We start from the raw sequence: 26,088 nt of genomic DNA on the forward strand, positions 1-26,088 counted from the left end.
GGTAGGAGTTTGATAAGTATTTCATGAATATGAATGAAGAATGAACAAATGAATGACCAGTGAGAAACAGCTCTGATACTCCGGAAAGAATCCCAGAAAAAGTGAGTCCACTGAGCATTGTGGCAATGCACACCTACATCCATTGTTACCCTACTGTCATACTATATATAAACTTATATACACTTGCGTACTAATAGTGACAAAATCAATGCCATGAATATCAACGACGGCCGTGTATTTGCAGACCTAGTGTGAAAACAAAACAACAGAAATTACCCTCTGCAAAATTCTATTAAGGCACAGCTACCCTAAGAAGCAGTTTTCCTGATTGCATAAATTTATGGAAACAATGAACTAATTGCTTTCTTACATGTTAATGATTCATTAACCCTGATATCACCTGCCTAATTAAATGACCCCAGCAATTAAATGCATGTATGCTTCTGGGCTTTTCCCCCTGCACTCCACATAATAATCTCCGAAGAAGTACCAAGCAAACGTGCTTTGCTGTTACTGTCTGATGGTGATGACAGTTTCAAGACTCGTGTCATTCACCTGCCCTGAGAGGCAGGACGTAACGCGCTTTAGAGCTCTTTAACAAGGGTCCAGGGTAATTGAACCAAATCTGCCTCAGTGATGGAAGACACTCAAGGCTGCCAAAGGTGTGTTTCCCCAGGTAGCACCTACGGTTTACTGGATGTCTGCTATGTGTCAGGCACTGCACTCAGACCTTTATAAGCACTCACACCCAATCCTCAAAATCACCAGGCACAATATCCAGGTAACAAAGAATCAGAGACGTTATATCATCTTCCCAAGAGCACACAGCTATCAAGCGTCCTGGCCATGCTAAGCCATCAAAAAACATTTTATTATAGTTTTTAGCAAAACGGAGGTTTGAACCTACACCAGTACACCATCTAGGAGCCTATTTTGAGTCATCCACGATTCCAGGACTGGCTCCATCAGTTTCTCACTGTGTGACCTTGGTCAAGTTGTCTCGCTTCCCTAAACCTGTTTCTCCGTGCATGCAACGCAGATCCAAGTAGTGTATATGTAGTAAGTCAGACAGAGAAAGACAAATATTACATGATGTTACTTATCTGTGGAATCTAAAAAAGAAATATACAAATGAATCTATACACAGCACAGAAATAGACTCACAGACATAGAAAACAAACTACGGTTACCAAAGGGGAAAGCAGGGGGAGGATAAATTAGGAGTTTGGGATTAACAGGTACAAACTACCATACGTAGAACAGACAAGCAACAAGGATTTACTGTATAATACAGGGAACAATATTCAATATCTTGTAATAACTTATAATGGAAAACAATCTGAAGAAAATATGCATAACTGAATCACTTTTCTGTACACCTGAAACTAACACAATATTGTAAATCAACTATACTTCAATAAAAAATACAGATATAACATAAAATTTGGCTAAAGGGAAAAGGTAAAAAAAACAAACAAAAAAGTAGTGCCTATGCTATAGGTTTGCTCGCGATATGAGTAACACAAAGTGAGAGAACTCGCTCTCCAGTGCTCTGCAAGGTGCCTGCAGTGAGTTAAGAGCTCAGCTGACAGCAGTGGTTGTTATTTGTGCCGTTGCTCCTGCCCCATCAGCCTTCTCCGACAGCCCTCCGTGAACATCCTCATGGCCTTTTCCACGCGAAACATCAAATAAAAAAGGCCCATAGCTGATTTATGTGCCCCGTGTAGAATGGATGTCAGCTCCCCGCCTATGATGGATTTATAGGTTGGAACTGATGCTCTGAACGACTCCAAATTTGCTGACCCCCCAGAGGAACCATCCCACAGCAACAGACAGCCACGCGACTTATGGAGCCTACTGGCCATCCCAGGAAGTCCCTACTCGGAAGCAGGGTCACAAATAAAACCAACCCAAGGAGAGGAGAGTACCTGCCCCAAATTCTGCCCAGCTGCAGACTCCCGGAAGGCACTCGGTCATCGTTCCATTCATTTATTTAAGCCCTGTTTGCAGAGGACACCCCTCCATGGGAAGAACTGGGCTAAGTGTTAGAGACACAAAGGTGAGCGAGGCCATCATCACACCTGGCCTCGGAGCGCAGCGAGGCATGGGGACACAGACCACTGGGCAAGCGATCCGTAAACAAGGAGACAAGCACATGCAGCTCTGTGATGAGGGCTCTCTGGTGGCCAGCATGGGGCGCACTCCATCCTCACAGCGACACAAAGCAGGCTTCCTGGTGGAAGCGGCCTCTAGGTTGAGACCTGATTTATAAGCAGGAGTCGGTCCGTTGAGGATGGGAAGAAATGCTAAATGAGGCAGGAGAAACAGCATACACAAAATCCTGTTAGAGGACTTTGGATACATCCTCGTGGATACAAGGTCTTTGGGAAACGGAAAAGTCTAGACTAGACACTGGACACAGAGGGAGGCGTGGTGAGAGGCGGGGCTGAAGAAGTAAGCCAGGGCCAGATCAAGGAGGGCCTTCACATCTGCCCTTAGCAGTGTACACTCCATCGCCTTGGAGAAAAGAGGCATGCCTTGAAGTGTTTGAACCAGGGAACTGATGAGATCCAACTGGAAAGGGATGGACTGGATATGCAGGAAGTCCAGGTGGAAGGCACACAACTCTTTCTAAGAGCAGCTCTGGGTGCCCTCAGCAAGAATGGGGGTCCATAACTGAATGGGCTTGAGAGAAGGCACAGGAGGGACAGGGCGGGAGGGGGGCTGGGAGAAGTAAAAGCTAAGACGATTATCTAGGTTTCTGGTTTTAGGCGTTGAGTATACAGCTCCGTTCTCTGAAAAAAGGAACACAAAATAACAACTGGGTTTGCGGGGAGAGGCCAGTGAGTTCAAACGTGGACATGCTGAATCTGAGGTATCCTTGGGACATCCAGGTGACAGTGCCCTGTAGACAGAGATGTGGATCCTGCGCTAGAGAGAGGCCTGGGTGCCCTGGGCGCAAGGATGATGGCGGAGGATGAGGCAGGTACACTGCCCGAATGAGAAGAGGGAAGGAACCAGGGTAGCACCTGGAGGGAAGTGGGGACTCCAAGGACAGACAATGACACTAACGCTGCAAGAAAAATTTAGGAGAAACAACCGGAGGGAATAAGAAGAGGGCAGGGTTTCAGATGACAAAAGGAGAGAAATCACTCCAAGAATGAGAAAGAGGACCAGTTCCCACCCCCCAGCGCAGCTGTAAACAAAAAGGCCCAAATGTCCGTCAGATGTGGAATAGATAAATAAAACGTGGTCCATTCATACAATGGAATACTCTTCAGCCATAGAAAGGAATGAAAAATCAATACACACTACAACATAGATAAACCGTAAAACATGCTAAGTCTAAGAAGTCACTATATTGTATGATTCTATTTATATGAAATGTCCAGAACAGGCAGATCCAGAGGCAGCTCTTATTACTCTTATTATCTTTTCTCATCCACTTAAGATCGTTCTGAGCAATTCTCCCTATTCTCTCCCCCATTATCAGCTTACCCACAAAAGATCCTGAATAGCCAAAGCTATCTTTAACACGAAGAACAAAGATGGAGGCGTATATAATCTGTCAATATATTTTTATATAATCAAAATAGTATGGTGTTGGCATAAAAACACACCAATAGACCAGTGGGACAGAATAGAAAGCCCAGAAATAAACCCGTGTGTATACAGTCAATTAATATTCCACAAAGGATCCAAGAATATACAACGAGGAGAGAATAGTCTCTTCAATAAACGATGCTGGAAAAACTGGGCAGCCACATGCAAAAGAAAGAAACTGGACCCCTGTCTTACACTAAACACAAAAATCAACTCAAAATGGATTAAAGACTTGCACATAAGACCTGAGACCATAAAACTCCTAGAAAATAGAGGGAGTAAGTAAGCTTCTTGACATTGATCTTTGCAATGATTTTTTGGATTTGACAACAAAAGCAGATGTAACAAAAGCAAAAATAAGCAACTGGGACCACATCAAACTTAATACATGAAAAGCTTCCACTCAGCCAAGGAAACCAGCAACAAAATGAAAAGGCAACCTACTGAAAGAAAATATTTGCAAACCTTGTATCTGATAAGGGGTTAATATCCAAAATATACAAGGAATTCATACAACTCAATGGCAAAAAACAAAAACAACCTAGTTTAAAAATGGGCAAAGGACCTGAATAGACATTTGTCCAAAGAAGACATACAACTTGCCAAAAGGTACAAGAAAAGGTGCTCAACATCACTGGTCATCAGGGAAACGCAAATCAAAACCACTGTGAGATATCACCTCACACCTGTCAGAATGGCTATCACCAAAAAGACAACAAATAACGAGTGTTGGTGAGGGTATGGAGAAAAGGGAGCCCTCCTGTGCTGTTGGTGGGAATGTAGACTGGTGCAGCCACTATGGAGAACAGTATGGCGACTCCTCAAAAACTTAAAACTGGAACTACCATATGACCCAGCAGTCCCACTTATGGGTATATATCAGAAGGAAATGAAACCGTTTTCTTGAAGAGACATATGTACTCCAGTTAGTATTCATTGATGCATTATTCACAATGGTTAAGGTATGGAAACAACCTAAGTGTCTACCAATGGATGGATGGATAAAGAAAATATGTTATATCCATACAGTGGAATATTATTCAGCCATAGAAAAGAAGGAAAGTCTGCCATTTGCAACACATGGGTCAAACTGGAGGACATTATAGTAAGTAAAATAAACCAAATACTGCACGGTGTCACTTATATGTGGAATCTGGGGGGCAGGTGGCAGAAAGTGGAGACAGAGAGTAGAAAAATGACTGCCAGGGCTGGGGGTGGGGGAAATAGGAAGAGATTCGTACAAAGGTACAAACTTTCAGTTACAAGATGAATAAGGTCTGAGGATCTAATGGATAACATGGTGACTGTAATTGATAACATCACATTGCATAATTGAAATTTGCTAAGAGAGTAGAACTTAAGTGTTCTCACAAAAGACAGAGAAAGAGAGAGAGATAAATATGTGAGGTGATGTGTCAATTAACTTGATGGGTGGAGGGAACCCTTTCACAATGTATACGTACATCAAATCGTCACACTGTGCACTTTAAACATCTCACATTTTTGTCAATTATGCCTCAATAAAGCTAAAAAACATGGTTTATATCACTTAATAGAATACTCTGAATCCACTACAAATTATTATAGGGGCATCTTTGTTGACACATTAAGATTTCATGATTCATTGTTAAGTAAAAGGGGATTTGTAAAAAATAATACATAGAATACGCTCTCATTTGTGCTTAAATTAATATATTAGTAAAGTAAGAAGTATATACATGTGACCATTGAACAACACAGGTCTGAACTGCATGGGTCCATTTATATGCAAATTTTTCAATAAATGTACTGGAGAAATTTTTGGACATTTGTGACATTTTGAAAAAACTCATAAACTTCATAGCCTAGAAATATCAAAACAATAAAAAGGTATGTCACAAATGCATAAAATATATGTAGATACTAGTCTATCCTTATACAGGCATAAGGTGTGTGATACTTAATATAAAATTTATAATGTGTTAGCTTTCTTTCTGTTTTTATTGATACAACTTTGCTTTCAAAAAATTACATTACCGTACATGGGCTTTTCTCTCTCATAATTGGAGAAATTGCACATCAGCCTATCATCACAGGGAAGTGGGGTTTTTTAGTGCAACAATATTTCCAATACTGTATTATGAATATGACTGTAATAATGTGTGCCATAAAATTTGTATAACAATTTATTCATTAGTGTATAAGCCAGGCTACCATAAAGCAATCATATTGCTGCTTCTTCATTATCAATGCCTGAATCGTTACACATGTAAATAAATATGAATTTCCTTTTCATGTTGTCTTTTCATTTTGATGGCTGGTGTTAGTAACATGTATAACACCTACAGTGTTTTGCATCATATAATATTGACTGTACTGACAGACGATTCATCTAAACAGGTGACAAAAGCATACAGTATCAATAAATACAGTACAGTACTCTAAATGTATTTTCTCTTCCTTATGATTTTCTTAACAGCATTTCCTTTTCTCTGTCTTACTTTACTGCAAGAATACGGTATGTAATACAAGTAACACACAAAGTATGTTATCAACTGTTTCTGTTATCTGTAAGGCTTCCAGTCAACAGGAGGCTACTAGTAGTTGAGTTTTAAAAGAGTGAAAAGTTATACATGGATTTTCAACTGTGCAGGCGGTCAGTGCTCCTAACCTCTGCATTGTTCAAGGGTCAACTGTATATATATGCATATATGTCCACATAGGCTAGAAGCATCTAGAAAAACATGGTGGCTAATCTCTGGCTGATAGGATTATGTGTGTATTTCCTTTTAAATTACATACATTTTCTCATTTCTCTACAACGAGCATGAATTATACAGTAGTTTTTTTAACAGAAACAGAAGCTTCCAAAAATGTGTTCAGGACCATTCAAAAGGAGAGCCAATGGCAAGGCCACTGAGAGAATACGATGGACTTGGGTATCGGCTCAGTCAGCGCCAAGCACCTCAGCCAAATCTTGAGTCAAAACACAGTTAAATTTCATTCCCCTTCCTTTGCAATCAGATAGGGAATCACATAAAACACGTTATAGGCATTTATATTAAAAGTTAATTTTAAAATTCTTTTTTGTTAGAATCATCAGTAACCGCCGTTATTTGAAAATTCACCTCAGGGACCCACTCCCTTCTCTTCCATGACAACTTGAGATAACTAAGGTCTAAATTAGTGGTCTAATTGTTTTACCATTAGTAGGCTGTTTACCGGGATGAATGCACTGGAAGGACAGAATCAGAAAACAGGCCTCATGGGCAAAAAAAATTACTGAATTGGGGCTCATTTGTTCTTAGAACTGTAAGAAAAGGACAGGGGAGGTCTTCTAAATTCTGCCTAAATTTATACAATTTGACATTACACACCCAAACTCTAAGATGCAGCAACAGAACTCCTTGAATTAAACTGAGACCAAGGACATTTTTCTCATTAAATCAACGAGACACAGTCATGGAAACTCAAAATCCCAAGAGCACTGTTTTCGAGTTTGATTCTCCCTTTGCTCCTCCGTTTAATGACACGTAATTCCAAATTCATTATATTGAAGCATTTTATAAGTCATCTCTATGGTTATATGAAGTATATTATTATGGTATTCTAATTAATTTTAAGTAAATTTCTTTACTGAATCAAGGTCTCTTGAGAAGTGTCTTCAATTTTCCCACTAATATATTTTGACCAAAACGGGAATTCTGTGAAAGAATACTCTACAAAAAGCTAGGTACTTCTACTCTGTGTCGCTGTCACAAAATAAGGTGGAATAAATTAGTAAAACACTTAAACATTCAATACTTGGACTTGGCCAAAGCTTACAGTATAGTGTATTTAGGGTTTCTAAGAGTTTGCACTGGTATTCAAATCGGTAGCGTTCATGGATCTCAAATTCTGATAGGGTGAGCTACCCAGACTTAAAGGCATTATGAGTATTAATTTCAACTATTTACTGAGCTCTTGCAATATGCCCAGCACCATCTCATTTAATCCCAGCAACATTCCGAGAGGTATTATTTCAGATCAATACCTATAGATCTAATCACAGTATGACAAGTCATGAATCATTCAACCATTCCTCTACTGATGGACATTCACATGGTTCCCAGGTTTTTATAATTACTAAAAAAAAAGAACATGCTGCTATAAACATCCTTAAGGCCCATTGTGTGAACTGAACCAGCCGGCTGGAGCAGATGCAGCAGGGGCTGCCCGTGGCCTCGACACCCCACAAGGCCTGGGGAGATTTTAGTCCTTGCAAAGCTGTTCTCCACTGTCCTAGAATGAGGTGGCACTGCGGAGGGCATGGTCCCCCTTCTGCAGCACATCCTATGGGGCATCGGTTCCCACAGCCCTCTGCACAGATCCTGGAGAACCAGTGCCCCGTGGCGCTGACCCTCTGCTTCCGGTCCCCCAGCAGAGCCTGCGCTGTGCCAACGCAGCATGGCACCATCTGTTCTGTCCCACCCCAGTGCACGAAGTGCGTCTCTTTCTGTAAGGTGAGCGCTCATGTATCCACCAGAAATAATTCACGGAATTTAATTCTGTGAATTAAACAGAAGAAACCCATTTAATATGGACAGGTTGTACAGTGCAGTAATGAGGCTTTCCGCAAGGAAGGGGGTGGGGGGACCCCGGATTCATCTCTAGTTTCACACCAAGTTCTGTTACTAACTTGCTGCCTAGCTCTGTACACGTCACTTAAGCTGTCTTGAACTCTTGATTCATCTTCTAAGTGGCAGATATTAAGACCTCCTCCCCGGACTTCCCTGTGGGTGCAGTGGTTAAGAATCCACCTGCCAATGCAGGGGACACGGGTTCAAGCCCTGGTCTGGGAAGATCCCACATGCCGCGGAGCAGCTAAGCCCGTGAGCCACAACTACTGAGCTTGCGCTCTAGAGCCCATGAGCCACAACTACTGAGCCCGTGAACCACAACTACTGAAGCCTGTGCACCTAGAGCCTGTGCTCCGCAACAGGAAAAGCCACCGCAATGAGAAGCCCGCGCACCGCAACGAAGAGTAGCCCCCGCTCGCCGCAACTAGAGAAAAGCCCACGCGCAGCAACGAAGACCCAATGCAGCCAAAAATAAATAAATAAATAAATTTATTTTTAAAAAGACAAGTCTTTTAGCTCATTAAGTATTATATTATCTCCCGAATCGTGGGTACGTCCCCACAAACCACAAAGCAGCTAAAATGTGGTTTAGTAAGTGGTAGTGAGTAGTGAGAGGTGGCAAAGAAAGTTTAAGTTAGTAGTTACGTGAGCAGTATGGAGGACAAAAGAGAGGTACCCACTAAGTGACTGAGGAACTTCAGCCCCGTGACTGGCAGCTCTACGTCCTCATATGGGACAGCAGGACACAGATGTAAACTGCCGGCTGCTCTAATGGGCTCCTCACGGGACCAGCAGAGTCCTTGGCTACATCACAGATGAATGTCCACGAAGATACTACATAGCAAGCAGCAATAATCACAAGCCACTTTTAGGGAGTCACTTCTGCCACCAAAGGAGAGGGGGCCGGGGTAGTGACCATCAAGCACCTCGCAGGCCTCCACGCTGTGCAGTACGTCACAGCACCCGAGGGCAGTGATGGCATTCCCAGGCACCACTGGAAGCAATACATGTTCTTAGGAACTTTCTGGAAGTAAATATTAAAGAGGTAAAAATTGTGCGTGTAACTCCTCTTCTCTATAAACAATCATGACGGCTCTATCAGGGTCCATCCCAATGCCTAGTTACAATAATGAAAAAGAAGAAGGATGTAAGGTCTGTTGACAGGGAATGGGTTAAATAATTATGCTAGAGTCACGTGATGGAACATTTTGCAGCCACTAAAAATCATGTGGCAGAAGATCCTTTACTATGTTAAACTGTCATGATACACAGTTAATAAAAAGCAGAAAAGGAAATACCATGTAAATCACTTTGCCGTATACCTGAAACTCACGACACTGTTAAGCAACTGCACCCCAATATAAAATAAAAAGTTTAAAAAATGAAAAAGAAAATAGTACGTATTGATGGACTCCATTTCTGTAAATATATAGATATCAATGAATGTAATGTATATACGTGTGTATCTGTGAAGATGATAGAGAGATAGATAGATAGGTATTTGCAACTTGTGCAGAGAAGAACAACTGGAAATGGACATGACAAAATGCAGAGTGCGCTGATCTTTGGGAGGTAGGATTGTAAGTGATCTTCACTTTCCTCACTGAGCTTTTCTGCACAGCATTTTTGACATTTTTCTCAGCAAGAACGACTGTAAAATCAGATTTTTTAATGAAAAGAGTGTAAATTTCAAAAGAACAATTACAAAACTCTTTGGGCAACTATAGTCTCATTAGCATGAGTGCACGGCAATCTAGTACCAACCCTGGGAGGATGAGGCTCCTGTGGGCATTTCAATGCTGGTACCCTCGTAACCTCTCCCATCACCGCATCCTCAACTAGAAAACAGGGAGTTTTGATAAATAATCTAGAAGTTCCCTTCCTGTCCTAAAATGCTAAATGTTGCCTTATAATCATGTCTGATGTTTTTAAATCATTGACATGTACAAAGGATAAACACAGACTCAAACTTGAACAGTCTCTCTCGAGGGGTACGCTTCAGAATTGTTGTTCAATCCCACTCCCGCCCCACCAGGACAGGGGGATGCAGGGACTTAGATGCTAAGGATAATCATATACCATTTCCTCTCTATTTATTAAGGTAGTAGCCCTGAAATTCAACGACTGCCAGAATTGCTTTCTTGTTGGAAACTCGCCCTCCTGCCCCTGGCAAGTTACAGTCTAAGGTGGGTAGGTAATAAATTTGATTTGGTTCATCGCACAGCCTTAAAGTGCAGAGGCAAGGAAGCAGCTAAATGCTTCTGCAGGCTGGTGCCTGTGGGCGATGCAAGAGCTGCTAGACTGCCCTCTACTGGAGCACCGGGGAGTCCAAGGACACAGAGAGGCCCTGCTTCTTTAAGACGTGGAGGACGAGAACCGACACTTATCTAGTGCCGGTACGTTATGTCTAGTTTATCACGTAATCCTCACAACCATCCTCTAAGACACATTCTCATCTCCTTTCCGTAGAGGAGAGAACTTAATAGCAAAACTACCACTTAGAGAAGTAGATACCCTAAAAACAGCTCACCTTCGAAGCGCTCCACAAGAAGTCCATTTACAAAATTGAGAAGTAGAAATCATCTTGCATTCTAAATATCACCATCAGGCTACTCGCTCAAACCTGATTTTTGTCGCTTATTTAAAAGGTGGATCTCTTTTAACTTACATAGGAAATTTGGGTTGTTTTGTTGTTGTTGCTGTTTTGCTAAGACTCAAGTGATGTGAACAGAGTGATGGAAGGTTCCATCTTGTAGTCTTTCAAATGTCTATCAAGGACAAAAATGTTGAGAACACAGAGCAAATCTTTAAATTTAACATTATAATTAGCTTCAACATCGTGTAACTTCAAATAACTTTTCCTGTCACCTGTCTTTCCAAATCCCCAAAACAAAAGAGGAGGAAAAAGTCTTAATACATGCTAGCACTCTGCACCTCAAAGATGAATCTCTCCCTAACCGTGGTCTTCAAACGAACGTTCTTACCGACTTCCATCATCTTAGTGACTTAAGTGCTCTGACAAACAGAACGAGCTTGCACAGCCACTTCTAGCTTCAAGAGCAGCACGCCTTTATAGACATTCCCTACCAAATGCTGCTTTTATCAAACTTCAATTATTCAATATTGACATTTTAATTTTTACCAAATCATCCAATATATCCCACCTTTAGTAGTTAGTAGTGAACACTTACTTCCTTCAACTTTCTCATCCTTGCAGGTCTGCTGGGAACTATATTAAAATAACTGCAAAAGAAAGAAAAACCTAACTAGAAGGTAAATATTTAGATAGAAAATTTGAGCCTCTTTAGAGATGACTCCACTCCACAGCAACTTAAAACTAAAATCTAGAGCACCATAAATGCTCACATCAATATACAATAGCAATGTCATTGCAGGAAAATGTTCATACTGGCTACCGTGGGCATCACCCAGGAAAACTGTCCTTCAGTGGCATTGCTTTTCCTCATACAACACTATTAATCAAAGAGGAACCTTGGAGACCAATCAAAGAGAACTTTACTGGATCACTAACGGCTCCAGGGCCCACCACTGGCCAAAGGCAGAGCAGAGTCCCAGACACCTTGCCCAGCTCCCTCTCACCTGCGCTGTCCCTTCCTGTCTCACAGAATGCCATCACTGTCCCCATTCTGCCAACACTGAATGTTGGGAAAGAGCCACTGGAATAAAATGTGTATGAGCCCCGCCAACAGAATTCGTGACCCTTGGGGGCTTTTGGAGAGCCTTCCATGTGCCTCAAAAACAGAACAGATATTTTTAATGATAATAAATAATACATTAAGATTTATATGTGTTAGGGTTTCTTCCTGATTTAAAACAATTTTTTAATGTATTTGAGATTGTTCTTGACAATGGTTTTAGCAACAGTCAGAGAAGGATTGATTACGAGTCGGCAGATGAAAGGAAAAAGACATTTTTAAGTACTTAATATACAGTCAAGAGTCACAAGCTCAGATGCCTACAGAGGCTGGGCAAGTAAATGATGATGCTTGCAAAGGGTGGTATTAGGGAATGGTGGGGACTGTGGCTAGTGGGAGTGCTCATAATTGCAGGGCACTGTTTTCCTGTGGAAATGCAGGCTACTAAAACTAAGTCCTTGGGACTTCCCTGGTGGTCCAGTGGTAAAGAATCTGCCTTCCAATTCAGGGCACGCAGGTTCGATCTCTGGTCAGCGAACTAAGATCCTACATGCTGCAGGACAACTAAGCCCTCGCACCACAACTACTGAGCTCGCACACCACAACGGAAGATCCCGCATGTTGCAGCTAAGACCTGACACAGCCAAAAAATAATAATAATAAATAAATAAATAAAACTAAGTCTTTTTAAACAATAAAAATCCTCTATTTTTTATTATTTTGTTTTTTTTAAACTACACTGGTTTTGTTTTGTTTCTTTAATTTATTTCTTTTTGGCTGCGTTGGGTCTTTGTTGCTACGCACGGGCTTTCTTTAGTTGCTGCGAGTGGGGCCTACTCTTTGTTGTAGTGTGCAGGTTCTCATTGCGGTGGCTTCTCTTGTTGCAGAGCATGGGCTCTAGGCGCACGGGCTTCAGAAGTTGTGGCGCACGGGCTTAGTTGCTCCGCAGCATGTGGGATCTTCCCGGACCAGGGATCAAACCCGTGTGCCCTGCATTGGCAGGCGGATTCTTAACCACTGTGCAACCAGGGAAGTCCCAAAAATCCTCTATTTTTTTTTTTAAATGGAAACCAAAATTTCATATTACATGAACACCCCCATTATAAAGTGTGGCAGCCAATTCAAACCTTCGAAAACTATGTGAACCAAAGCGCCTGCAAATCTCCAAATCACCCCCTCGGCTTACAGCTCCCCTCCATCCCCCTGTGCTCATCTTCAAATAGGTATTTTAGTCTTAAGTTCCCAAATTCCATATTTGATGACGCACATTAATCCCCCTAATGAGACAACTTTTACTCTCATTAAATGGAAATGAAAGGCATAAATAAATACAGAAATTAAGGTGTAAAAAGATCACAAAAAACCCACAAAATGTTATTTACTGTTTCAATGTTGCCTTCCAAAAAACACAGAAATAGAATGGAAAGAGGGAACGAGTAATTCCTCAGAGATCCAGTGGCCCCAAGTCTTTAAGCCAGGTGTCTGCAGGAGGTTCCTGGCTGGACCTGGGTCTCCCTGGGGGTGTGGGGGGCAGGCACTGGAAGCAGAGACTAGATGTTAATGTGCAGTGTTCCTCCTGCTGCTTCCCAAGATTAAAGGAAAGGAAGAAGCCAGCCACCAGATCAAGGCAGGCATTTCAAAGCACTGCGCTCATTTCACTCTGACTCATATCACTCCCTTTGGAGCAGATACTAACCAGCCCTGGTTTATTGATGAGGAAGCTGAGTCTCAGCGAGGTGATTTGATTTGCTAAGTGCTACCCAGATGGGAAAAGCCAGGATTCTGTTCACACCAGGTCTTCTGGCTCTGAGACCACATTCCTCTTCCTCGGGCGTGGCTGTCTGTCCACACACTTTGCCCCTCTCCCGGTTACGCACTAGTCCTCGGGTACAAGCGGGTGGTTAGGAGAGTCAAAGTACAAGTTGGGGTGTCAAGGAGCTGCCATAGTTTGATTTAAATAGCATTTTCACTTTGAATCTCAACAGCAAACTCCTAAGGTAAATAGGAAAAACTCCTACTATAATTCAAATTCTTTGGGGTCTCTCGAAACACACACACACATACACACAATACACCCACATACACATTCAAATTCTTTGGGGTCTCTCGAAACACACACACACACACACACTACACACGCATACACATGCATACACACGCACGCACACATACATACATACACACCTAAACACATACACATACATACAAACACACATACACATACACACACAATGCTCTGATATAAATTTTGTTGCGAATATGACTTTCTCTACAAAAGAAATCATTAATTCCAGGCTTTACGGGACACATTTTTAAAGTGATTATTAGCCTATAATATTTTGTTTTATAGAGGAAAAAATGATGTTTCTCTTCTCAAATTAATTTATTCCAGAAAATGTAGGAAATGTTTGAATGATGATTGGATTGGGGAAGATGTTATGGTGTTTGTCTTCTCAGTGTACCATTTTACAACCATGAGAAACCCTCCAGGACGGTTAATATATCATCAGGTTGCACTTCAAAGTTCATCTGCTGGTGGCACAATTAGAAGATTATTTGCTGGTGAAAATTAATTTTAACCGTTCAATGGCTCAGTAAGTACAGAACATACATTCCAACAAGTGCTAGATCACTGATACCAGTATAAATCAAGCCAAAATTAAAATCAGAGCTTTATTCATCAACGTCTGGGTTCCGATTTCATACTTCATTGATCTAAAAGGTAGTAGAGAAAACGAAATCCAAATGCCTCTCCACGTTGAACTTCATATGCAAATCTCTCCCATCCGTTTGATAGCAATGAAGGTACATGGAAAATGCAAAATAACAGAGGGTCTCGACCACGTGGGAATCCCACCTCCCCTCCCTGCTCAGTGAACTGGATCACATTCCTCTCCCTACAGAAAATAATAATCAACATTAAGAAATCTGGGAAGAGAAACACCTCAAAGTCTTTCTCAATATCTCTGCCACATGTCCAAAACCTTTTAAATAAACACTGAAAATCTCCCTACCAAATTAGAAGTCTCACAGGATCTATTAGAAAATGCCTCAGCCCACAGAAAGAGGAAAGAATTTCCTGATCTTGGCCCAGGAGTGACGGTCGGTGCTTCACAAGCTTCCTTCCTCACCTGCTCACAGACAGAACACATGTCAATTTTACGAGAAAACGTTTTGGGGTAAAATTAAACTTTTCATCACACATAAGTTGAAAAGGATTTTAAAGTCAATTTTTGTTGAAACCTTTTGTGGTCATAAAACAACAGTGAAGACCAGATTCTGGTAGGAAATCAGAATCCAGCATACGCAATGCCTGAGTCTGTTCAGGCTGCCCTAACAAAAGTACCACAGACTGGGGTAGGGGGATCTTAAACAGCAGACATTTGTTTCTCACGTTCTGGAGGCTGGAAGTCTGAGATCAAGGCACTGATATATTCAGTGTCTGCTGAGGACCCCCTTCCCGGTTCATAGATGGTGTGTTCTCGCTGTGTCCTCACCTGGAGGAAGGGGTAAGCCCGTGTGCCACAGCTACTGAGCCTGCGCTCTAGAGTCCACTAGCCACAACTACTGAGCCCAGTGCCACAACTAGTGAGCCTGCGCTCTAGAGCCCATGCTCCGCAACAAGAAAAGCCACCACAGTGAGAAGCCCGTGCACCACAACTACTGAAGTCCATGTGCCTAGAGCCTGTGCTCCGCAACAAGACAAATCCCTGCAATGAGAAGCCCGCGCACCGCAACGAAGAGTAGCCCCCACTCGCTGCAACTAGAGAGAGCCCACACACAGCAACAAAGACCCAACACAGCCAAAAATAAATTTTAAAATTTATTTTTTTAAAAAAAGAAATTTTTTATGAATCTGGATTCTTGCATCTTTCCATACTTAGAAAAGCACTAAAATCATTAACTGAGATATCTGTTCCTTGCGACTAGCAGCAACCTTCTCCTGTGACGGGTGCCTGAGTGCACATACTCCTTCACCAAAATCACAGGAACACTGTCTTCTCCCGCCCTCTCCAGAGCAGTTCCCTGGGGCTGTCTGAGAGGCTGTCTCCCAGCTACGGTCCTCAGTGAGACACTGAATAAACTTAACTCACAGCTCTTACACTGTGCATTTTTTTCAAGTCGACACCACCACATGAGGGATTCAGTTTCAACATATGAATTTCAGGGGGACACAGTCAGTGTGTAGCATGCAGCAACTAACCCTGAAAAAATAATAACAAAATCAAACATCTACAAAGGACTACATTCTTGTCAGTGAATTCTCATACATACCAGGATTAAATGTAAATCTAAATAAATGTAAATAAATGTAATAATGTAAATAAATGTACATTAATAAATGTAAATCTAAAATGTTATGGCATTAATCCAAACTCTCTACCTCTTAGCAACTGTGATGTCTGTGACTTACGATTTTTCTTCAAAAACAATAAGATGTCAAGTTTGCATCCTTGCAGATGCCATTAATAATTTGAATCACAAGCCAGCTAACTCACAAAATAGCACTATCTGGGTGGTCCAAAAAAACTCAAGCTACTGATTTAATTTGGAGTATCTTTGGAGAGGAAGCATTCCTGGCATTTGGGAAAAGAAAATGGAAATCCTCTCTGGAGAATCTCACCTTTATCTCAGCCCTTGAAGAATTTCCTAAAAAAAAAAAAAAAAACCCATAGAAAGGGAGTCATTTGCAGTCAAAAAAATAAGTAAACTAACAAGGACAGAAAGGATCATGAGAGAAAACCAGGTGAAATAAGAGAAAACAGAGGTGAGTTTCAAACACTGGGATTACAGGCACAGACCACAGAAAGACAATATTTCAATAAAAGACAAGCTTGAAAATACATGCAGGACAAAGAGACTCGAGAGAATAACATGGAGGATTTGAAAAGAACCAGATAGAATGTTTGGAAATGAAAAACTGAATGATTTAAATTTAAAATTCAATAAATTGGTTTGAAGCATAGTATACACAGCAGAAAAACATTAATCAAATCTAGGCAAAAGTACCTAGATTATAGCACAAAGATAAAAGAGAGAGAGAGAATTACATGAAAAAGAGGGGGACTCTTGGAAGTTAGAGCTAATGAAATAAGCCAACCCACATCAACCCAGATACAGAAAGCAAAGAGAGAGAACATAAGACAGAGTCATCACCTGAAGAGACAATGGCTGAGTCACCACACCAGAGACTCAAGGTAATTCAATAAATCTGCACTTAGACGTATCGTTTAAAGCACAGTACTCCGAATCAAACAGCATATATTTTAAGAAGCTAAAAGAGATAAAGTATTACTTTCAGAGAAGTGAACGATGATAGCTGATATCTCATCAGAAACCACCAAGTTAGAAGACAATGAAAAATACCACTCATGGTCTAAAGGGCACTCCATCCACAGAAACATAACAAAAACACATGTGAAGGAAAAGGGCAAGAGACCTCTGCTCTGGGAACCATGGACGAAGTACCCCAGTCAACCTTTCCACTAAAAAACAAAACCGGACACACTGAAAAACATGTCTTTGAAACATAAGACACCTATCAAGATAGTGAGGAATTCCCACACTCCAGGAAAGAAAGGCAATCCAAAGCCATGAGGCCGACATCTGGGGCCGCTTTGGTCCAGGGAACAGAGAGCTGACAGGGTGAACCATGGTTCTGACAGTCTTTTGTGGCCACAGGAAAAGCACTGGTTCAGGACCCACCAACAACGGGGGCCCTTGTGAACCACCCTCCTAGTGAACTGGGACCTCACTGGCCGCACCTGAGGAGTGAGCAGCATCCTGGCTTCCAGACACCTGGTCAGTCCGAACCACCCCACACGCCGAAGCTGTATCAGGTGATCGTGAACTGGGATGAACAGGCAGCTGGCCAAACAAAGCTGCCACTTAGGCAAAAGCTAATATCACCTCAGGCCTCAAATGATTTCCGCAAATAAGTTTTTTGTTTTTAACTTTTTTGGGGGGAGGGGGCGGACTCTCAACCACTGCGCCACCCGGGAAGCCCTGCAAATAAGTTTTAAGAGTAAAAATGTCCAGCACACAGAGGTAACTAGGCAGAGGAGAAGAGAAGACAGCGCAACAGAGAAACAGCTGTAACAACAGACACTGTGGCTTCAGCCTGGATCACTCACGCTAGGGAGAGCCAGCTGCTAGATCTCCCATGGACAGGCTCACGGCAGGAATGAAGCTTCCTGCCATGGCCACGTGAGTGAGCCTGCAAGCACCTACCCGGGTCAGGCCTTCAGATATGACTGCAGCCAGCATCTTGGCTGCAAACTCACAAGAGTCTCTGAGCCAGAACCGCTCTGGACTTCCTGGTCACAGGAACTATGAGATAATAAATGCTCTTTTATGCCAATAAGCTTGCACTAATGGGATATGCACCAACTGATAACCCACATGCTCTCCCAGAGAAAGTCTTACCCATGTGTGCACCAGGAGACAGGCAAAAGGATGTTTACAGCAGCGTTGCTTACTTTAGCATAAAATTTAAAATGACCCAAATTATCCATCGACTGATTGGATAAATAAACTGGTATATCAGTCAATGAAATCATACATAACAGTAAAAACGAATGACTACAGCTACATGCTTTTAACATGGATGAGTCTCAAAAGCATATTATTGTGTGAAAAAGCAAGTAACAAAATATATGCAATATAATTGCATTTACATAAAGTACATAAAACATTGAAAAAAATCTACCCTTCAGGGATAGATCACTATGAAAAGATGATCATTACAAAAGCCAAAGTAGTGGTTACCTGTGGGCAAAGGATGGGAGTGGAGGTAGGAGGTTTTTAAAACACTGGTAATGCTCTTTTGCGTAATCTGGGTTGTAGTTTACACAGAGGCTTGCTTTATTACTATTCTTTAAACTATACATAAAACCGTATACACTCTTCTGTATATATGATACATCTCACAATAAAAGAAACAAGAGTTAACAACAATGTAAGGAACGGTAATAACATCTTTAGAGGCAGACACAAGAAATGAGTGAAGCCAAGGCAGCCCAGGAATTCACAGAGGATTAAGAAACAAAACAATTTTCTCCCTTCCATTTGGCAAAGGAAGCCTTTTCTGAGGTCCTTCACCTAGACAGAATTAACCCTGTGCTTCTGTCCTAGCCGTTACCACTTTCTCTTTTGTGGTTACTTCTGTTTGTCTCTTATCTCCCCAAAGCATACACTGTAAGGCCCTCTGCAGCAGCCCCGAGGCTGCCCTGCAGGGAGACACGCACGATAGCTTTTGTTAAGGACCTGCAAGACACCGTTGGTTTGCAATGACATTTGTATAATGACAGTTACCAAGAAAGCTTAGAGAAGTTACAAGGATTATAAGTGCACAAAAGACTGAGGTACTCTTGGGAAGAAAAGTAAGAGTATAAACAGAAGAGTGTGCTATAACCCCATTTGCAGCAAGATCTCAAAAGAATGCAATACCAGTCCCAGGCTAAACAAAAAAGAATTAAACTGACGCTTTGAGTGGGTACCCACAAGTACAACTGACAGCCTGAATGTGGCCAATTTCCATTATGGCTTTCTGAGTGGCCCTGACGTTGATACACAGGCCTGTTTCACCAGGACAGCCGCCATCAGTCCGCGGCTGCTGTCTTGATGGCAGCAGACGCTGGGGTGGGTGTCCTTGCTCCCAGGCCAGCATTCAGAGGCTGTACTGTAGGCCGGCATTGCGTCAGGTGCCAGGGTTTCAGAAATCACGGGTGCCTGCCCTCTGTAGGGTCTTAACCAGCAGGATAGAGAGCGGCGAGCTGGACCGACAACACAGCTCAGTAAGTGCTCTCAGGGAAGGAGGCGTGCGCAGGTCCCGAGGACACCAGCCTGGACAAGCTGTAACCCAGCTCGGCGTTCTGCCTGCCAGCGTGCTTCCCCAGGCTCCCTCCGCGTGGCCACTCCCTTTCTTCCAGCAGACCTCCGTGCAGAGGTCACCTTTTCAAAGAGGCGACACTGGGCACCCTATTTTCACTGCCACACCTGCCGCCCCCTCTCCCCATCCTCTTTCTAATTCTCTCCAATACTGATGGGTCGGGAGATAGTAGCTGGTCTGCCCTCCCCACAAGGCGAGCAGGGGCGATGTCCGGGGGCATGCAGGGTGCACTGCGGCCTGAGGAGGCCTCGCAGAGAAAGTCCATACAGGATGGCGGCGCTGGGCGGGGGCAGAAGTGGGACGCGGTCCCCAGCCTCGCGAGGACTTGACGGGCCACCAGACCTGAGCAGACCCGGGTCGTGTTCCCTGGCACCGCGGGAACAGGACGGGCCACCAGGCCGTGGCGGACCCGGGTCGCGGTTCCCAGCCCCGCGGAAACAGGACGGGCCACCAGGCCGTGGCGGACCCTGTCGCGGTCCACAGCCCCGCGGGGCGAGGCGATGGAGCCGGGGGGCGGGCGCAGAGGCCGGGGGGCCTGGCGGCACTTACTCCAGCTTCCTGAAGCGCTCGCGCCCGGCCGCCACGTACTTGCCGCCGGCCTGCAGCGCGTCCAGTTCGCTCACCGGGCGCCCGCGCGTCGGCGTGAAGAGGCGCCGCGCACCGAAGGGCACCTCCACCTGCTCCGTCAGCTGCTCCAGCAGCGCCTCGAAGGTGGCCACGGGGCGCCGCGACAGCGCGAACTTGCGGTCCACGTAGAACGGGTCCCCGTTGCGGTACACCAGATGGTTCTGGCGGGCGCGGGTTCCACCAGCACGTGCGGCGCGCGCGAGCTCACGGCCCGCGCCGCCCATGCGCTCCGCCGCCGGACAGCCGGGCTGCCTGGGCCACGGCCGCCACCGCCCGCGCTGACGCCACCGGCCATTGCGACCGCAGCGCGCTGCCGCCCGGGAGAGGACACGTGAGGGGGAAGCAGAGCCGGGACGGGTGACGGGGCATCAGAGTCCGGACAGGTGAGGACGGCAGAGCTGGAGAAAGGGACGGGGCGCGGCTCCCGCGAAGGCGGCGGGAGGGCAGGGGGCGAGGCACTGGGCACCCACCGCGACCCCTCCCACTACTCCTCCGCCCTCCAACGCGCAAGACGTGGGGGGATGGCGGGTAGCAGCACCGTCTTGACAATTAAAACTGCGTCAGGGAGGAATTGTCAGGAACCGTGCAGAGCGTGGGAGAAACTGGAATACTAGGCGCAGCTGGCACGTGGTATCGCAAAGGTGTAGCCTTCGGGACGCACCTTCATTTGGGGGAAGAACAATTCAAGGGCCTGTATGTTCTTGGGAGAGTCGTGCCCTATTCTTTTTTTTTTGGCTGCATTGGGCCTTCGTTGCTGCGTGCCGTCTTGTCATTGTGGTGGCGTCTCTCGTTGCGGAGCATGGGCTCTAGGCGTGTGGGCTCAGTGGTTGTGGCTCGCGGGCTCTAGAGCGCAGGCTCGGTAGCTGTGGTGCACGGGCTTAGTTACTGCACAGCATGTGGGATCTTCCCAGATCAGGGATCGAACCCTTGTCCCCCGCACTGGCAGGCAGATTCTTAACCACTGCGCCACCAGGGAAGCCCTTGCTTGCTTTTTGTATGGCGCGTAGTAGGTGCTTGCGTTGTTTTGTTGTCGTTGAACTAATAACTCCAGGAAGGCCAAAAAGCAATTGGGAAATTCGCCACAGATGAATGTTTGGTGCCAGAAATCAGCATTGCTAAATCCTACACCGACTTTACACGAGAGCCTTACCTTTTTATTTTTACAACACATTGCTTTGCAGTGCAATTGAGAATACTAAAGCTAATATTCTCAAAGTCAAATAGCTGCTGAGAATCGCAGCAGCCTGAGATTAGGTCTGCAGAGCAGAAACTAGCTACCAAGATCCATTCACATTATCTGATTCTAGTAAAATGAATGCCGTTTATTTGTTTGATTATTTCCTAGAAGGTGGAAGCCAAGCATTTTTATACAGAAGCTCAAAATCATTCATCAGAGTATTCTGCTGAAGCCAGCCCTGTATATCTATACGTGAAAGATCTGGTGAAATTGAGTGATCTGAAAAAGTTTCAGTGGAACAGTGGGAGTCTTGATATTTACAGTAAATGAAACCAGACTGTGTTGGCATAAAACCCAAGAAAATATACTAGCGAGACTAATTCACGACACTATTCTGGTTCATTGAACATTATGATCTGCTTTAATGGTATAGAATGTTAATGTCTGTTAACGTAAAGCTGGGTTTACATTTTTAAAAAATGAGGTTCTTCTTTACAGAATTAATATCCAGCCTTTTATCAAAACTGTCATGGAATATTAGATATGCCTCTTGGTACTTTTGAGGGAGACTCAATAAAGCAACTCCATGCCCACCCCAGGTGTCCCATTGGGTTCTCCTACTGCTTCCTCTCCCTTTTAAACTTGGATCCAGGTAGAATCCTCATGGAGCAGTTAAAGGTGCAGCGGGGGAGATGGGGAGGAGAAATCTGCATACAGACATGCCCACCCCTCACCTTCTATCCGTTGAGGCTGCCAATCAAGAACGAGATTTAACGTGTGCAGGAAACTTCAAGGACCCATCCCACAAAGCAGGGCTCCCACCCAATACCTTTTCAGACGCTCCCTCAACTCCTAAGCTCTGTACACACTGGGTTGAACATATGAAGTTGCTATTTCAGTTATCAAAATTTGCCAAATAGAAATTTCTCAGGGCTCTACTACGTGCTTTTGTTGTGACACTTATCACTATTTTTGCAGGATCTTTCTTGTGCATCTCCCACCTGGGTTGTTCACTTTGTAAGGGCGAGGACCCTGTCAGTTCAGTCTTAACAACAAATGGCTACTGAGCATCTACTCTGTCCCCCCAGCCTGTGCTAGGAAGTGGGCGTGAGCAAAGGACAGCCCAGACACATGACCCCTGTCTTCAGGAAGCTCGTGTTCTGTTGCCTCTGCCCTACTCATCATCTGGGGAGCGATCATACGGCCGGTGCTTAGCCCCTAGCTCAACGCGGCGATACCATAAGTGTTTGCTGAATTAGCAAACGTGAGAAGTCCTCAATCTCCCCTGTTGGCTTTGCTCTTTTAGTTGCTTCCATTGATTTTAGAACAGATGGTTTCCATGAGCAAATCAATATCACTAAACGTGTTCACGTCTCTACATGTTGGTGTCTTACTTTAAAGCATGATAACCAGAAACGTGTTGCATCTAAAGTGAGGGTCAAGAGATCCACTTCTAGCATGATGGCACATGGATCTCTGCTGACCCATTCCCCAGGGAAGTTCGTGAAAATTAGGAAAAAAGCAACCACTTAGGGCTTCCCTGGCGGCGCAGTGGTTGAGAGTCCGCCTGCCGATGCAGGGGACACGGGTTCGTGCCCCGGTCCGGGAGGATCCCACATGCCGCGGAGCGGCTGGGCCCGTGAACCATGGCCGCTGGGCCTGCGCGTCCGGAGCCTGTGCTCCGCGACGGGAGAGGCCACAGCAGTGAGAGGCCCGCGTACCGCAAAACAAAAAAAAAAACAAACAAAAAAAAACTCTGACCTCAAAAACTATCGCTTCAAAGAAACCCAAATTTAATTGGATTGGTATGTGGAGCAGTTTATGCCCAGGGCGTTGTTGAAAAAATAGAGCAATCGGACAGCAATTAGTGGAGCTAACTGTGCATGTGGTTAAGGAAAGAGATAGTCAAAGAGAGCTCTACCCAAGCTGTCGTCTCAGGGCCACTGTGGGCATCCCCAGGGTTGTGCCCCCCAAGGGGCAGCACCAGAAGCTCACACTGTGAGGGTGAAATTGACTTCACTGAAGTAACACGGCCAGCAGCTAAACATGGAAAAGCAAAGAGCACCTATAAAGGTGATTATATAATTATTATAAGAGACAGTATAAATACACAGCTCCCGTCCCTTCTTCTGTTAAGTGATTTAAAAAACAATAGTATAAAATAATATGTATATACTGTATGTTGGGCTTTTGATTAATAAAAATGTGATCTATGTGTAATATATTTACCAGTAACTGCACAAAGGAGGTTGTTGGGAGCACAGCTGTATTGGGCTAAAGAAAATGACTACATATGGTAACTTAAATCCACAGGAACAAGTGAAGACAACCAGAAATGATAAATAGGAAGGTGAATATAACAAACCTTAAGTAAATGTAAATAAACTTGCTGTCCTTTCTTCTCTCAGCTTCTTCAGAAGACATAAAATTATGTAAATAATTGTAATAGTGTATTGTTGGGTTTGTAACATTTATAGGTGTGCTTTGTAAAACAACAACGCCACCAAGGGGGGAATGGAAATAGAGCTATATAAGAGTAACGTTTCTGAAAGAAAGTAAAAATAAAATAGTGGGAAAAATTACTAAATAAATTAAAATGCTCTTTATAAAATTTCAGTTAAATCAAAAGAGTGGTAAAGGAGGAAAAGAGGAATAAAAAAAGACATGAGACACCGAAAGCAAAATGTTAAATGGTAGCTGTAACTCCAACTATATAATAACAAACAATAACAAAATATGTATTAAACAATCAAAAGGCAAAAATAGTCCCACTGCATGGAAAAACAAAACTTAACTATATACTGCCTACAGGAGACACACTATATATTCAAAGATACAAATATATTGAAAGTAATAGGATGGAAAAATTAGATCATGCAAACCACAAACAAACTGGAGTGGTTTTACTGATAACAGACATAATAGACTTTAAAACAACAACAAAAAAATGTTACTAGAAATAAAGAGGAACATTTTATAATGGTAAAAGGGTCAATCCTTCAGGAAACTATAATGATTATAAACATATATGCACCTAATAACATATACCCAAATCATAAAGGAAACAAACTGACAGAAATGAAAGGAGAAATAGACAACTCAACAGTAATAGTTGGAGACTTCAGTACTCCACTTTCAATAACGGATAGAAAAACTGGAAAAAAGATCAACAAGGAAACAGAACAACACTATAAACCAACTATACCTAATTGACTTATAAAACACTTCACCCAACAACAGCATAATACACATTCTTCTCAAGTACCCATGGAACATCCTCCAAAATAGGCCATATATGTGGTTATAAACAAATGGGTTGAAATAATAAAAAGTGTGTTCTCCAATCACAATGAAATGAAAGTAGAAATCAGTGAGAATGAAATTTGGAAAACTCACAAATATGTGAAAAGTAAACAACACACTCTAAACCATTGGGTCAAAGAAGAAATCAAAAAGTAAAATAGAAAATACTTTTAGATGAATGGAAATGAAGATACAACATGCCAGAACTTATGGTGTCCAATAAGCAGTGATTGAAGGGAAATTTGTAGCTATAAACACCCATATTAAAAAATTAGAACCTTCACCTTGGGACACTGGGGAAAAAAGCAAACTAAACCTAGAGCAAGCGGAAGGAAGGAAATAATAAAGATTAGAGTAGAAATTAATGAAATAGAGAGTATCAGTGAAACTGAAATCCAGTTCTTTGAAAACATTAACAAACGTTTAGGTAGATTGACTAAGAAAAAAGAGAAAAAAGACTCAAATTATTAAAATCAGAAATGTAAGGGAGGACATTACTACTGACCTACAGAAGTAAGAAGAATTATAAAAGAGGAATTATATACCAATAAATCAGATAACTTAGATGAAACGCACAAATTCTCACAAGACACAAACTACCGAAAATGACTCAAGAACAGACAATCTGAATAGACCAACGTCAAGTAAATAGATTGAATTAGTAAACAAAAAATATATATCAATTCTTCACAAAATCTTCCCAAAATATAAAACAGGAGGGAACACTTCCCAACTCATTTCGTGAGGCCAGTATTACCCTGATCCTGAAACCAGACAAAGATATCACAAGAAAAGAAAACTACAGGCAAATAGCTCTTATGAACAGGGACATGGAAATCCTCAACAAAACACTAGCAAACCAAATCCAGCAACACATTACAAAAAAGTAGACACCATGACCAAGTGGGATTTATCCCAGGAATGCAAGTTTAACATCTGAAGATCGATTAATGTAATACACTGTACTAACAGAATAAAAGACATTTTATTAAGCCATATGATAATCTCATAGACAAAGAAAAAGTGTTTAACAAAATCCAACACCCTTTCATGATAAACACACTCAACAAAGAAGGAGTAGAAGGGAACTTTCATAATCTAATAAAGGGCATCTGTGAAACCCACAGCTAACAACATGTTTAATTGTGAAGGACTGAATGATTTCCCTCCAAGACCAGGAAAAAGGCAAGGATTCTGCTCTTGCCACGTCTTTTCAACTTTGCACTGGAGATT

At 43.0% G+C, this 26,088-nt stretch overlaps 1 protein-coding gene across 1 annotated transcript in view; it reads right to left on the reverse strand.

Annotated features, from left to right (window-relative positions):
• The window catches only part of DCDC2C (doublecortin domain containing 2C), a 109,882-nt gene extending 89,212 nt beyond the window's left edge, over nt 1–20,670 (reverse strand). The window contains 3 exon segments of the mRNA XM_029231639.1: nt 11,393–11,444; nt 20,298–20,529; nt 20,532–20,670. Of these exon segments, the coding sequence (XP_029087472.1) occupies nt 11,393–11,444; nt 20,298–20,529; nt 20,532–20,670 (423 nt within the window).
• Nucleotides 20,671–26,088: the final 5,418 nt, after the last annotated feature.

Source organism: Monodon monoceros, unplaced genomic scaffold, assembly GCF_005190385.1.
Source record: "Monodon monoceros isolate NGI ecotype Baffin Bay Population unplaced genomic scaffold, NGI_Narwhal_1 Super_Scaffold_19, whole genome shotgun sequence".
NCBI lineage: Eukaryota > Metazoa > Chordata > Mammalia > Artiodactyla > Monodontidae > Monodon > Monodon monoceros.